General features: G+C 42.6%; 1 protein-coding gene across 8 annotated transcripts in view; it reads left to right on the top strand.

Moving 5' to 3' along the window:
- The first annotated feature begins 11,727 nt into the window (after window positions 1-11,727).
- Window positions 11,728-14,474, top strand: part of CD22 (CD22 molecule) — a 12,389-nt gene continuing 9,642 nt past the window's right edge. For 2 of the 8 annotated variants that reach the window (XM_025854443.2, XM_025854441.2), the window contains exons 1-2: window positions 11,728-11,797; window positions 12,338-12,379. In XM_025854443.2, coding sequence (XP_025710228.1) covers window positions 12,338-12,379 — 42 coding nt within the window. In that variant the 5' untranslated portion in view covers window positions 11,728-11,797. Of the gene's footprint in view, window positions 11,798-12,337; window positions 12,380-14,474 lie in introns of those variants that run through there. The other 6 variants (XM_025854440.2, XM_073885195.1, XM_025854434.2 and 3 more) reach the window with 5 other exon arrangements.

The raw sequence follows: 14,474 nt of genomic DNA, 5'->3' as shown, positions 1-14,474 counted from the left end.
AGCCAGCTGATCCCAGGAGGAAGGGAGAGCAACTTTTACGCTAATATGTATGTTTCATTTAGCACGTATCAGAAAAAAAGGGCACCAGCATACCAAACTGGTGATTTTTTTTTTTTAAATAAAAGCTTAGGAGGAGGCTAAGCTTAAAAAAAAAAAAAATCAATCAAGTGAATTGATTTAAAGAGATGTATGAAATAAAGGTTCACAGACAGGACAGAAGGCCTGAAAGTCATAGGTAAAACTCTGAAGTTCAGGAAAAATGAAGTGATCTGATGCAAAGACCCATCTCATAGGAGGGACCAGCATTCAGTTGATGACACACAAGTAGGACCAAAATTCAGGATGTCACTCTCCACTCCTCTCCTGGACTCCCCCAGAATTCATCTGTTCCATCAACACACATTTACTGAGCACCTCCTACGTGCCAGTTCTATGCTGGGCTCTAGGGATACCGCAATGACCAAGAAGAAACACTCTCTGACCTCACAGAGCTGACATTCTGTGGAATAGACAGATGATAATCAGATAAGCAACTGTTGGTCAGATAGTGATCGTGCTAAGAAGGAAATTAAGCAGAATAGGCCAGAATGTGCTGGGCCAGAATGTGCCGTTTTAGAAAGAGTAGAGAGCATTTGAGTAGAGAGCAGAAGGAAGCAAGGGAGGGAATTCTGTCCATTTCTGGGGAACGTAGATGCAGGGAAAAGCCAAGATCAGGTGCAAAGGCCCACGGGGGGAATGCACTTGTTATGCTCAGGAACAAGAAAGAAACCAGCATGCCTGGAGGGGGCTGGTGAACCAGAGCAGTTGCCCACAGAAGGCCTTATAGGCCATGGTTAGGGCTCAGGCTTTTACTCAGAGTGAATTGGGTTGTCGTTGGAGGATGACACACGGAGGAATGTTTCGGAGGGGCTGAGGTTTCTAAGACCCCGCTGACAGCTGTGGGGACCATGAGCCCAGGTGCTCAGCAGATGCAGGCAAAGGGCTCAGGAGGCCAAGGGAGAGGAAGTGGAGTTGACGAGAGGGGACAGGTCAGGACCTCTTTCATAAGAGGAGTTGATGGAGCTTGCTAAAAGCTGGAGGGGAGGGAAAGAGAGGAATCCAAGATAGCCACTTCCTCAGCTGCTGAAGATGGTGGAAGGAACAAGTTTGCGAAGAACACAAGTGTGCTCTACTCGGGCCCCGTCAACAGGAACAGGCTGCTGGCACTCCTCCCTTGCGAAATGACAAGCTGAGGAAGAGTCAGAACCCATTGCACGGTGGCTCAGAGAGACCGGGACGGATGCAGGAGATGACGTCTGGCTAGGCTTGCGTAGACCGGAGCTGGTCTCGTGTTGGCAGGGGCAGACCACCCCGTGTAGGAAGGAGGACGCCCAGGCACCAGGCCAGGGTCATGACAACATGGATCTCCTTTCCCTCTTCTCCCGCCAACCTCCCAGGTGCCCCCTGGCTGAGACAAGCCATCCCTGGTGGCTCCCAATCCTGTCCTGAGGACAGTGCCTGCAGTAGGCAGCTCTGTTATCCTCATCGATGAAAGGGCTCCAGGCCAGGGCGGGCTACTCCCAAGCCTCCTCCCCTGGGCCAGGATTGGGGACGCATAGCACAGCTCAGGAGTAGCCAAGCCTCTCTTTTCCCCACCCTCCTGGCTTCCAACTCCGGCCTGCTCCCTAGATAGGAGGAGACAAGCTCAGCCTCACGGGCCTCACGGGCCTCATGGGCAGGGCAGCAGCCAAACAGAAGACACCCCCCACCCCCATCCCAGAGTCTGGTCTGCCCAGAATATCTTCCCTGGATAATGGGAGGGAAACAATAGGGTCTCTCTGTCAAGCCCAGGCTAGGGCTAAGCAGCCAGAGGTGTGTGACTCAATGTCACCAAGGAGTGTTGGTCAAGCAGAGCAAGTGACAGTGTCCATAGTACTAACAGCTCACTGTGACAGAGCACTCATTCTATGACAGCCACTGTGCGAAGTGCTTGCTGCGCTCATGATTTCTCATGGCACACCCACCAGGTCAGTCCTGCCAATATCCAATCCCATCATCTCCCTTAGAAGGGAAACTGAGGGATGTCACCACTGACAATTGGCAGGACTGGGATTTGAACCCAGGTCTATTTATCACATGCTTGTCATAAGCTGTGCCTGCAGCTGAGCGCCTCACATGTGTAGCTGCAATAACCCTGTGAGGAAGGCACTATTACTCTTCTCATTTTATAGTCCTGGGGAGGAGGCTCAGAGGGGGCACATGACTCACAAGGGGCACCTAGTTGCCTGGTTCCACTGCCTCCCCAGTTGGGGGGGCAAGGGATGTCACCCAAAATAGTGGTCACCCACCATAGAAGAGGAGGCGTACCACCCAATGTCAATTCGAGGAAGAATCGTCAATTACAGGCCCCAGTGGAAGAATCATCAACAGGATGGAATCTTCGATTGCAGAAAGTATTTAGAAGACTTGGTCACCCAATATTGGAGACCATCTACCTCTTTGGAGGAAAAGATGGAAGGACGAGTAAAGGCACCAAAGTCACAGAGTCCTGCTTCCACCCTGGCCTCTTCCATAAGCCCTTGGCCTCCAGAAGTCGAGGCACGTCCATGAGCCTATTGCCCAGTTTCCTCTTGTTAGAAGACTGTAAGCAATGCCTGGAGTTGTGCCTCAGGCACTCCTAGGTGATGATCAGGGATTTAAGTCCCCAGTGGGTCTCTTGTCAGAGACCTTTGGGACCCTGTCCCCCAGCTAGAGTCCCCATTGGGATTGCTGGGGATTTTAACTTTTGATTTTGAAATAGTTACAGAATCACAGGAAGTTGCAAAAATAGAACTTTTTATTTTGAAATAATTATACATTCACAGGAAGTTGCACAGACAGCATAGAGTGTCTAGTGTGCCCATATCTTATGCAAAGATGGTACAGTATCAAAACCAGGAGTGTGGCATTAGTACAGTGTGTGTACAGTTCCAAGTCCTTTGATCACATGTCTAGATGTATGTGGCTATCACTACCAGCAAGATCCAGAATTAGTCCCTTACCACAAGGCTCTCCCTTATAGTCAAGCCCACTTCCCTTTGCCCCTGGCAACCAGCAATCTGTTTTCCATCTCTTTCATTTTGTCATTTCAAGAATGTTACATAAAAGGAATCATGCGTTATGCAACCATCTGAGGTTGACTTTTTTTTTTCTTAGTATAATGCCTTTCAGAATCATTATCAATATTGTGCCCTGCCCTTGCTACTACATGGTATGGATGGATCACAATTTAACTGTTCACATGCTGGTTGCTGCCAGTTTTTGGCTATTACAAATAAAGCTGCTGTGAACAATTGTGTAAAGGTTTGTGTGTGGACATAAGTTTTCATTTTGGGGGGATAAACACCTAGGAATGCAATTGATGAGTCACGTGGTAGGTGTATTTTTTTGTTTTGTTTTTTAAGAAACTCACAAACGATGTTCCCGAGTGGCTGTACCATTTTATATTCTTACCAGCAAATGTATGAATGATGCAGTTTCACTGTATCTGTCACCCACATGTGGTATTGTCATTAGTTTTTATTTTAGCTGTTCTAATAGTTATGTAGTGATATCTTATCATGGTCTTGATTTGCATTTCACTGATGGCCAGTGATGTTAAACATCTCTTTATGTACTTATTAGCCATCCGTGTATCCCCTTTGGTGAAATGTCTCTTCATGACTCTTGCCCATTTTCTAATTGCCCATACAATCCACTTACTTAAAGTGTACCCTTCAGGGGCGCCTGGGTGGCTCAGTTGTTAAGCGTCTGCCTTCGGCTCAGGTCATGATCCTGCGGTCCTGGGATCAAGCCCCACATCAGGCTCCCTGCTCTGCGGGAAGCCTTCTTCTCCCTCACCCTCTGCTTGCCTCTCTGCCTACTTGTGCTCTCCCTCTCTCTCTCTTTGTCAAATAAATAAAGAAAATCTTAAAAAAAAAAGTGTACACTTCAGTGGTTTTATGTTCACAGCGGTTTATATTCATGGGTTGTGCAACCATCACCGCAATCAATTTTAAAATATTTTATTTTAAATAAACTGCACGCCACACCTGGGGCTCAAACTCATGACCTGGAGATCAAGTTTCATCTTCTGCTGACTGAGCGAGCCAGGCACTCTCAACCACAATCAATTTTAGAACATTTCATCACCTGCAAAGTAAACCCATGCCCATTAGCAGTCAGCTCCCATTTCCTCTCAGCACCCCCACCCAGCTCTAGGCAACCATTAAATCTACTTTGCATCTCTATAGATTTTCTTTTTCTAGACATTTCATATAAATGGAATCATAAAATATGTGGTCTTTTGTGATCAGCTTCTTTCACTTAATGTTTCTATGTTCAGCTGTGTGGTAGCATCTATCAGTACTTTATTTCTTTTTATTGCCAAATATTTTATTGTATGGATATACCGTATTTTCTTTATCCATTCATCACTTGAAGGACACCTGGGCTGTTCCTACTTTTTGGCTTTTATGAATAATGTTATTATGCACATTTGTGTTCAAATTTCTGGGTGGTTATGTTTTTCTCTTAGGTATATACCTAGGAGTGGAAGTGCAGAGTTATATGGTAATTCTACATTTAACCTTCTGAGGAACTGTTTTGAGATTGTTTTCCAAAGTGGGTGGAGAATTTTACATTCCTACCAGCAATATATAAAAGATTCAGTTACTGCACATCCTTTCCAGCATTTGATATTGCCACTGTTTTTAATTTTAGCTGTCTAACAATAATAGGTGTGGTGGAAGTATTACCTCTTTGTGATCTTAATTTGCATTTCTCTAAAGGCTAGTGATTGTTGAACATCTTTTTATTATTTTATTCATTTTTTATTATTAGTTTCAGGGGTAGAATTCAGTGATTCATCAGTTGCATACAACAGCCAGTGTGAACATCTTTTTATATGATTATTTTCCATCCATATATGTCATCTTCAGGGAAATGTCTCCTCATGTCTTTTGCCCATTGTGAAAATTAATGAAGAAAAACCTCACTAAAATGGAGCAGGGAGGTTAGAAGGGAAGCTAAAAGGGGGAGCCATTCCACCCAATGTCAATTACAGGAAGAATGGTTAACAACAGACTCCAAAAGAAGAATTCTCAACAGGTAAGTATCCTGTGTACAGGCCCCAATGGTAAAAAAGAGGCACATTGCACCTCCTACAAGAAATCAAGTACCCCTGCAACTCAGCCAATGAGAAACTGTTATCACCCTGGACTTGTGTTTTTCTCCAACAGACTTTCATTGCAAACAACCCCTTTTAACTTCTTCCTTGTCCATAAAATAGCGTTCTTCTCCTTTGTTTGTTGGACTATGCCTTTTACCATAGCTTGTTCGTCCCGCATTGCAATTCTGTTATTCCCGAATAAACTAATTTTTGCTGGTAAAATAACTTATCGGCTTATTTTTAGGCTTAACACCATCATCTAATTTTATTTTTTTAATGTTGAGTTTTGAGAGTTCTTTATATATATGCATTCTAGATATGCAAATATTCTCTTCCAGTCTGTAGTTGGTCTTTTCATTGTCTTAACAAGGCCTTTCACAGAGCAAGACAAAACAAAACCCACAAATTTTTAATTTTAATTAATTTCAATTTATAGATTTTTAGGAGTTATGCTTTTGGTCTCATGTCTAAGAATGCTTCATCAGGCCCTATGTCCCAAAGATTTTCCCCCATGTTACCTTCTAAAAGTTTTATAGTTTAATGTTTTGCATACAAATCTATGATCCCCACTTTGAGTTCATTTTTGTATAAAGTGTGAGGTTTGGGTTGAGGTTCATGTTTTGCTTATGGATATAGCCCATTGCTCCAGCACCATTTGTTGAAAAGACTTATATTTCTTCCATTGGATTGCTTTTGCTTCTTTATGAAAAATTAGTTGGCCACATTTATTTGGGATCATTTCTGGGTTCTTTAGTTCACTCAGTTGAACTATGTATTTATTCCCCCCACCAATAACAGACAGTTTTGGTTACTGTATATTACTTTATAATAAGCTGTGAAATAAGTAGAGTGACCACCCCTTTATTCTTCTTCAGAAATGTTCTATCTAGGGGCACTTGGGTGGCTCAGTCCGTTGAGTGACTGACTCTTGATTTCAGCTCAAGTCATGGGATCAAGCCCCCCATCAGGCTCCATGCTCAGCAGGGAGTCTACTTGAAGATTCTCTCCCTCTCCCTCTGCCTCTCCCCTTGCTCACGCACATGCTCTCTTTCTCTAAACTAAATAAATAAATAAATACATACATCTTTAAAAAAGAAATGTTCTATTCTAGTTCTCTGTCTTTCTATATAGACTTTAGAATAATCTTGTCTATAGCTACACAAATTTTTGCTGGGATCTTGAAAGTAGTTGCATGAAATTTGCTTGTCAACCTGGGGAGAATTGACATCTTTATTGTATTTAGTCTTCCAGTTCATGAATGTGGTATTTATTTAGGTCTTCTTTTATTTTTTTAGCACTGTTTTGTCGTTTTCTTGTATATGTTTTGTTATATTTATTACATCTAATTATTTTTTAAAAAGCCATTATAGGTGGAATTGTATTTTACATTTCAGTTTCCACATGCAGATTGTCAATATAAAAAAAGTGACTAATTTTTGTATTGATCCTGTATTCTGCAACCTTGCTGAACTTCCAGTACTACACTGAGTAGAGTGGTGACAGTGGGCATCTTTGCCTTGTTCCCAATCTAAGAGGGGAATGTATTCAGTCTTTTGGTACTGATATATTAGCTTCGGGGTTTTTTAGGTTCGTTATAGATTGTCAAGTTGAGGAATTTCCTCTCTATTCCTGGTCTTCAGAGAGTTTTTGTCACAAATGGGTGTTGAATTTTGTCAAATGTTTTTTTCTACAACAATTTATATGATCATCTGATTTTTCTTCTTTATCCCATTAATATGATTACATTGTTTGATTTTCAGATATTGAATCAGCCTTGCATCCCTGGAATAATAGCTACTTGGTCATAGTGTATAATTCTTTTTATATATTGCTGAATCCTAACTGCTAATATTTTGGTAAAATTTTTTGCCCCCATATTCATGAGGAATATTGGTCTGTAGTTTTCCTTTATGCTGTTTTGTCTTTTTTATTTGTTTGTTTGTTTTAGGGTTAATCCTGGCTTCAAAGAATGAGTTAAGAAGTGTTCCCTCCACTATTTTCTGGAAGAGATTATGTTGCATTGGTGTTACTTCTTCAAACATTGGCTTGAATTCTCCAGTAAAGCCATATGTGCCCGGAGATTTTTTTGCTCATGTTTTAAATTATCTCAGTAGTTATAGGGCTATTCAAATTACCTGATGGCTCCCTACTCAGCCAGGAGTCTGCTTGTTCCTCTCCCTGTGCCCTGCTTGTGCTCTCTCTCAATCTCTCTCTCAAATAAATAAATAAAACCTCAAAAAAACCCAAATTACCTAATTGACATTTGGTGAGTTGTGGTAGTTTGTAGTTTTTGAGGAATTGATCCATTTAATCTAAATTTTGAAATTTATGTGCAAGAGTTGTTAATAGTATTCCCTCACTACCTTTTTGATGTCTGCAGGACCTGTAGCAATATACCATTTCATTCTTGATGTTAGCAATTTGTCTTCTCTCTTTTGTCAGCCTTGCTAGAGATTTGTCAGTTTTATTGGTCTTTTCATGAACTAGATATTTAATTTTCTCTATTATTTCTCTGTTTTCAGTTTCATTGATTTCTGTCTTTGTATTTATTATTTCCTTCCTTATGCTTGTTTGGGTTTATTTTTCTCTTATTTTCTAGCTTCTAGAGATGGAAACTTATATTGTTCATTTGAGGCCTGTCTTCCTTTTTTTTTAAGATTTACTTATTTTAGAGAGCTTGAGAGAGTGCGAGCTGGAGGAGGTACAAAGGGAGAGGGAGAGAGGGAATCTCAAGCAGATTCCCTGCTGAGTGTGGAGCTTGACGTGGGCTCGATACCATGACCCTGAGATCATGACCTGAGCTGAAATCAAGAGTCAGTTGCTTAACTTACTGAGCCTACTTAACTGGGTGCCCCTAAAGCTTTTTTCTTTTAATGTAAGCATTCAATGCTATAAATTTCCCTCCTGTACTTAGCTGTCTCCCACAAAATTTGGTAAGTTCTATTTTCATTTTTTTTCAGTTCAATGTATTTTTTTTTTACATTTCCCTTAAGATTTTTCTCTTTGACCCATAGATTATTTTACCACCTCCCAACCTCTGTCTCTGAACCAATCTGTGCCTCGTATCTGTGAGTTCATTTTGTTTGTTTGTTTTTTAGATTCCACATAATAAGTGAGGTCAGACAGTGTTTGTCTTTCTGTTTGGCTTATTTCACTTAGCATAATGCCCTTAAAGTCTATCCATGTTGTCACAAATGGCAAGATTTCCTTCTTTCTTATGGCTGAATAATATTTCATTGTATATGCACACCACATTTTCCTTACCTATTCATCCACTGATGCACACTTAGGTTGCTTCTATGTCTTGGCTATTGTAAATAATGTTGCAGTGAACTTGGAGGTGCCATAGTTTTTGAATTAGTGTTTTCACTTTGTTTTGGTAAATAGCCAGAAGTGAAATTCCTGGACCATATGTTAGTTCTATTTTTAATATTTTGAGGAACTGGCATGGTTTTTGAGTTAACATTCTTCAGATAAATACCCAGAAGTGGAACTGCTCAGACATACGGTACTTCTATTTTTTAATTTTTTGGAAGAAATCAAATTTCTTTTGATTAATGTTGGTATAGTATATCCTTTTACATTATTTTATTTTCAACTTACCTATCTAATTATATTTGAAGTTATTTTCTTATGGACAGCATATAGTTGGGTCATGTTTTTTATTCACTCTGTCAATCTCTTTTTTCATTTGTGTATTTACACTACTTACATTTAATGTAATACTTACATGGTAAGGCTTAAACTTGTCATTTTGTTCTTGTTTTCTCTTTGTTCTCTCTGTTTTTAATTTGTTTTTCTCCTCCCTTCCTGTGGGTCTCTTGAACTATTTTATTTTTATTTTTTTTTTAAGATTTTATATAATTAATAGAGAGAGCACGAGAGAGCAAGCAAGGGGGATCAGCAGGCAGAGAGGGAGAGGGAGAAGCAGGCTCCCCACTGAGCAGGGAGCCTGATGCGGGACTCAGTCCCAGGACTCTGGGATCATGACCTGAGCTGAAGGCAGATGCTCAACTGATTGAGCCACCCGGGTGTCCCTCTCTTGAACAATTTTAAAATTCCATTTTGATTGGAATTTTATTGATTTGATTGGAATCCTATTGATTTACCTATAAAATTCCATTTTGATTTACCTATATCAATATACCTATTGATATACCTTGAGTATATCACTTTGTATAGCTTTTTTAGTGATTGATCTAAGTATTACATTATATAGAACTTACCAAAATCTACTGGTTTCAACATTTTACCAGTTCAAGTATAGAAACCTCCCTCCACATCCCTTTACCCTCTCCTGTTTATAATTGTCTTAAATACTTCCTCTACATAAAGAACAGCATTACACAGTGTTATGGTTTTTACTTTGATTGCCAAGCATAATTTAGAAAACTCAAGAAGAGAAGGAAAGTCTATTGTATTTACCCATAGGTTTGCTCTTTCCATGTTCTTTCTTCCTTTTTGGTGTTCCAAGATTTCTTCTTTTTTTTAAATTATTTTCTTTCTATTTAGAGAATTCCCTTTAGCCATTCTTTTTGGGTTTCTGTTGGTTAAAAATTCCTTTAGCTTTCCTTCATCTGAGGATGTCTTGATTTCCTCTTCATTCCTGAAGGATATTTTTCACTAGATATAAGTTTCCAGATTGATAGTTCTTTTCTTTCAGTAGCTGAGAAATGTTGTTTCAGTTCCTTAGTCCTCCATGGTTTTTGATATGAAATCTACTGTCATTTGAATGGGTTTTCTCCCTATAGGTAATGTGTCATTTCTCTGTGGTTGTTTTCAAGATTTTTTCTTTGTCTTTAGTTTTTAGAAGTTTGACTATTATGTGTCTTGCCATGGATTTCTTTGGGTTTATCTTGTTTGGGATTCACTCAGCTTCTTGAATCTGATGTATGGGTTTTGTTTGTTTGTTTTGTCAAATGAGGGACATTATTTCTTCAAATGTTTTCTAAGCCTCACCATCTTCCTCCTCTCTTCCGAGGCGCCAATGACGTTAATGTTAGATCTTTTGTCATATAGCCACACATGCCCCTGAGGCTCTGTTCATTTATTTTTTCAGTTTCTTTTCTCTCTCTGCTGTTCAAATTGGTTAAATTCTCTTGTTCTATGTTCCATTTCACTGATCGTTATTTCTATAATCCCCATTCTGCTGTTGAGCCCATTCATTAAGGTTTTTATTTCAGTTATTGTATCTTTTTAGTTCTAAAATTTCCTTTTGATTCTTCTTTATAGCTTCTTTCTTTAATGACACACTCTATTTTTTTCATTTGTTTCAAGCATGTTTGTAATTGCTCACTGAAGCATTTTTATGATGGCTGCTTTAAAATCTTTGTCAGATAATTCCAACATCTGTGTCATCTTTGTGTTTGTGTCTGTTGATTATCTTCTCACATTCAGTTTGAGAACTTCTTGGTTCTTAGTATGCCAAGTGATTTATAATTGAAACCTCGGCTTTTGGGGTATTATTTATGGGACTGGATCTTATTCAAATCTGTGCTTTAGAAAGCCTCCCGTGACAGTGCTCCAGTGAAATGAATGGGGGCACTGCCTCATTATTGCCAAGTGGGGTAGAAGTTCAGGTTCTCCACTCAGCCTCTCCTGACACCTGGTGTGTGTGTGTGTGTGTGTGTGTGTGTGTGTGTGTGTGTGTGTGTGAAGTTTTCTTATTATTGCTAGGCAGGGATAGAAGATCACGTTCCCCATTATGCATCGACTAATACCACCCTGGCTGTGAGAGGGAGGGGTACTTCATTACTGTTCTCCACACCACTTCATGTAGATTCCACAGTAGGAGGTGGGCTTATGACCACTGAGTGAGGTGAAAGTCCTGACCCTCCCCTAGACCTCCTCTTACACCACTTTAGTGAGGAGAATGATGCCTCATCACCACTGGGTGGGGGTGGATGTTCGGGCTCCCCAGGTGGTCTCCACTAACACTGTGGGGAGGAATAGTCCAGTGGGGATGGAGGGCCCAGCTCCACATTCAGCCTCCTCTGGCACCACTCAGATGTGGTAGGGGGTAGTGGCCTGGACTCTTCTTTACGGCCTAGCAAGGGCCCCACTCAGCCTTTGCTGTCAGGGGTGGGAGTGAAGCAGCAGGTTTTTCTGTGCTATTTAGCTGGAGCAGAGCAGTTATTGCCTGAAAGATTTGTCTTTCTGGGTTGCCCCTTTCTTGGTTCTTTGGCTAGAAGAGCAGAGTTTTGCTGAACTTTTTTTCTGAGCCCATTGGCATTTCCAGTTGCTTGTTTCTTCAGTATCCAGTGAAACCCAGGGAATTCACCATCATATCATTCCTCAGGTCCTAAGGTCCCTAACAGTGTGTCTTCTCTCAACCTTTCAGTGTCTTCTTATGCTTGTTTTATAACATCCAGGGATCCAGGGTTTTTAGTTGTTCTTAGCAAAAGAAATAGGGAAGAATACACCTTCCCAGAACATCACTGTTTTTTGAACAAGCTGTTCTTTCCCTTTTCTGTTTCCTTCTCAATGGCTGGCAGTCAGTAGAGTTTGGTGATGCCAGGGTACAGATTTCTCAGAGACTTCCCTGTTCAAACCCCTGTAGGATTTGAATGGCTTTAGCTGATGTCTGGTTCCGGTCTCAAGACACTCACCGACTAGAAGCCTGACCAAGTGGTAAGTTTCCAGTCTCATGACTTGCCCATTCAATAACACTTCACGTTAAGTTATCGTTTTTCTTCCTGATATCTGTGTGCTCTTCCCTTGACCCTTGGGAGCTGCTGAAGCATCAGTGTAACTGACCAGACTCCCTACCATTCTTGCCTTTGGAGGAAAAGTATGGGAATGAGAATAACTGGATGGTAGCACTAAACTACAAATACTTTCAGATTGTCTTCTGGCTTTTTCAGCAGGCTGGCAGTTCTAAACTGCTTGGCTTGAATTATCAGCATTTCCTGAGAGCTGGATAGAGGGGAAGTTGTGGAGGAACTACGTCTAACTATCTGATGTATAAATCCATATACTGAAACTAAAAACTGACCGTGGGTACTCGAGCGTTCCCTCCAATCTGCCTCTGAGCCCACATCGTCCTTGTTCCCTCTTTTCCCAACTCTCCACTTTGTTATGCCTCTTGGTTGCCCTGTGAGTCACTGAGGGGCAGGGGGTGTGGCCGAGGAGGGTGAAAATCCTTCGCTGTGCTTCCCCTTTCACTCTCAGATGCTGCCAGGGTCCCCGAAGAAGGAAGACACGAGGAAACAGGTAAAAACTATTTTGCTCTCTTTTGCATCCGGCGAGCTAGCACGGAGCAACTGCTGTGTGCCAGGCACAATTCTTGGGCCTGGGAGCACAGTGGGAAGCCCCCCACCGCTCTTGCCTATGTTATAACAGGATACAGACCCCTGTCTTTGAGCATGCCCCTTGATGGGCTTGATGAGTCTTCTGAGAGTAAGATGGGTCACCAGATGCCCAAGAGGGAAGAATGGACTCAGGGAGGCTGGCTCTGAGGTCTTGTAAGGCCCTCAATAGGCCTGTGTTGAGCAGGCCACAGGTCTGGATAGCGTGGCCTTGTCCTGAGCCTTTGTGCCCAATGCCTATTGTTCCCCACCTCTACGCCCTACCCTGTCTCAGCAGCCTTCCAATTCCAGGCCCGTGGTCCCACTTCTTATGTCCTGGAGACTGCCTGGAGCTGCTGAGGGTGAGCACACAGCCCTGCTCTAAGAAGTGCCCTTTCCCACTCGTCCTGGCGTCCCCAAGCCATTCCCCCATGAGGGCGGCTGGTGGCAGAGGGGGCACAAGGGTCCAGCTGCTGGAGGCTAGTCTTTACCACAAAAAATGGAATCTAGCCCTTGCCACAGCTCTTATAGAAACTCAAAGGGGACCCACAGCACATCCCTCAAAACACTGACCTGCAACCCTGCCAAGTTTTTCACGGGAAATGTAGAATCGGTTCCGTGGCTAAAGAAGTGTGAACAATGGACTGTACTTTAGCCCCCATGCTGGGAGATGTCTGATGCGCACCCAGCTGATTAAAGGGATCAAAAAGACTCACAGTTGGGAATCTATTTACCTTTTTTAAAAATCTTTTGTTTATTTGACAGAGAGAGACACAGCGAGAGAGGGAACACAAGCAGGGGGAGTGGGAGAGGGAGAAGCAGGCTTCCCGCCGAGCAGGGAGCCCAATGTGGGGCTCGATCCCAGGACCCCGAGCCAAAGGCAGACGTTTAACGACTGAGCCACCCAGGCGCCCCTCTATTTACCTTTTTTAACCCAGCTTTTCTCAAGTGGATGTGGCCTTGAAGACGTTTTTGTGTGTAGCACTATTAGCACCTGCAGAGCTGGTGTCGGTTCTGCCTGGAAATTCTGTCCCCATTCAGAGCTCTCATCCCTAACCCAGGCCCAGCCCAGGCCAGCACAGGCACTACTCCTGGGGACCGACCCCCTTCCTGCTCAGCAAGCAGCCTAGCTTTCCCCACGCTGGGTACTGGACACCCAACAGCATTTGGCATGAGCCACGCAGCCTGAGGAGAGAAAGAGCCCGAGGGGGTGAGGGGCCCTTGTTGGTGGAAATTTTGGCTGGGCAGGTGGGAGGGGTGCAGGTCTGTGCTGAGACCGGAGACACACTCTGTCACACATCCTGCTAACTCTAGAGGGACCAGCACAAAGAGGCCCAGCCATGCAAATTGGGACTTAAATTTAACTCTCTGTAAAGGTAACTCTATGTAAAATCTAGTAAGGTGGCAGATAAGCTCACTGATGTCTCCAAGAGAGACAGATGGGTCGTGGCTGCACACTGGGGGCCCTTGGACTGCCTCCAGCCTGTAGACAGGTTTGGTTTGGCCAGCACCATGTTTGTTGGTTTGTTCGTTTCTGAAAGTAGGGCATTTCACATGAAAATCTGGCTTCTTACTTCTCCAAAAGCAGTGGAAGGTCAGGCAGTGCTGAGCTCATGTTCCCAACTGGCAACAATTGGCTGGGACTGAGAGCATCATTGCCTTTACCTAAGACATGACCTCTGTCCCCACCTGGCCAATTTATGTTTTCTTCCCAACCCCCGGGCTTCTCTAAGCGGGATCATTGGACCACATTCTGCTAAGTTCTTCTAGACCCCTCTAAATGCTCTCCTAGAATCACACTTAATTATTAGTTTTACAGTAATTTTGTTCCTGGTCTTTAAAATCAAGTTTTGACCATGGCTCTGCCCTACATAAAACCCTTCACTAGTTGCCTCAAGGTGAGCTTCAAGTTACCCTGGACCTGGGATTCATGGCACTCAGTGGTCTGGTGCCACTCAAAACCTGAGAGGTGGGCAGGAAGTTTGTAAAATTATGGATGGATGGATGGATGGATGGATGGA

Source organism: Callorhinus ursinus, unplaced genomic scaffold, assembly GCF_003265705.2.
Source record: "Callorhinus ursinus isolate GAN/ISIS: 27379988/994484 unplaced genomic scaffold, GSC_fseal_2.0 scaffold61, whole genome shotgun sequence".
Classification (NCBI taxonomy): domain Eukaryota; kingdom Metazoa; phylum Chordata; class Mammalia; order Carnivora; family Otariidae; genus Callorhinus; species Callorhinus ursinus.
Note: the sequence above shows the minus strand (reverse complement) of the source record. Positions and strands in the feature narration are given on the sequence as shown.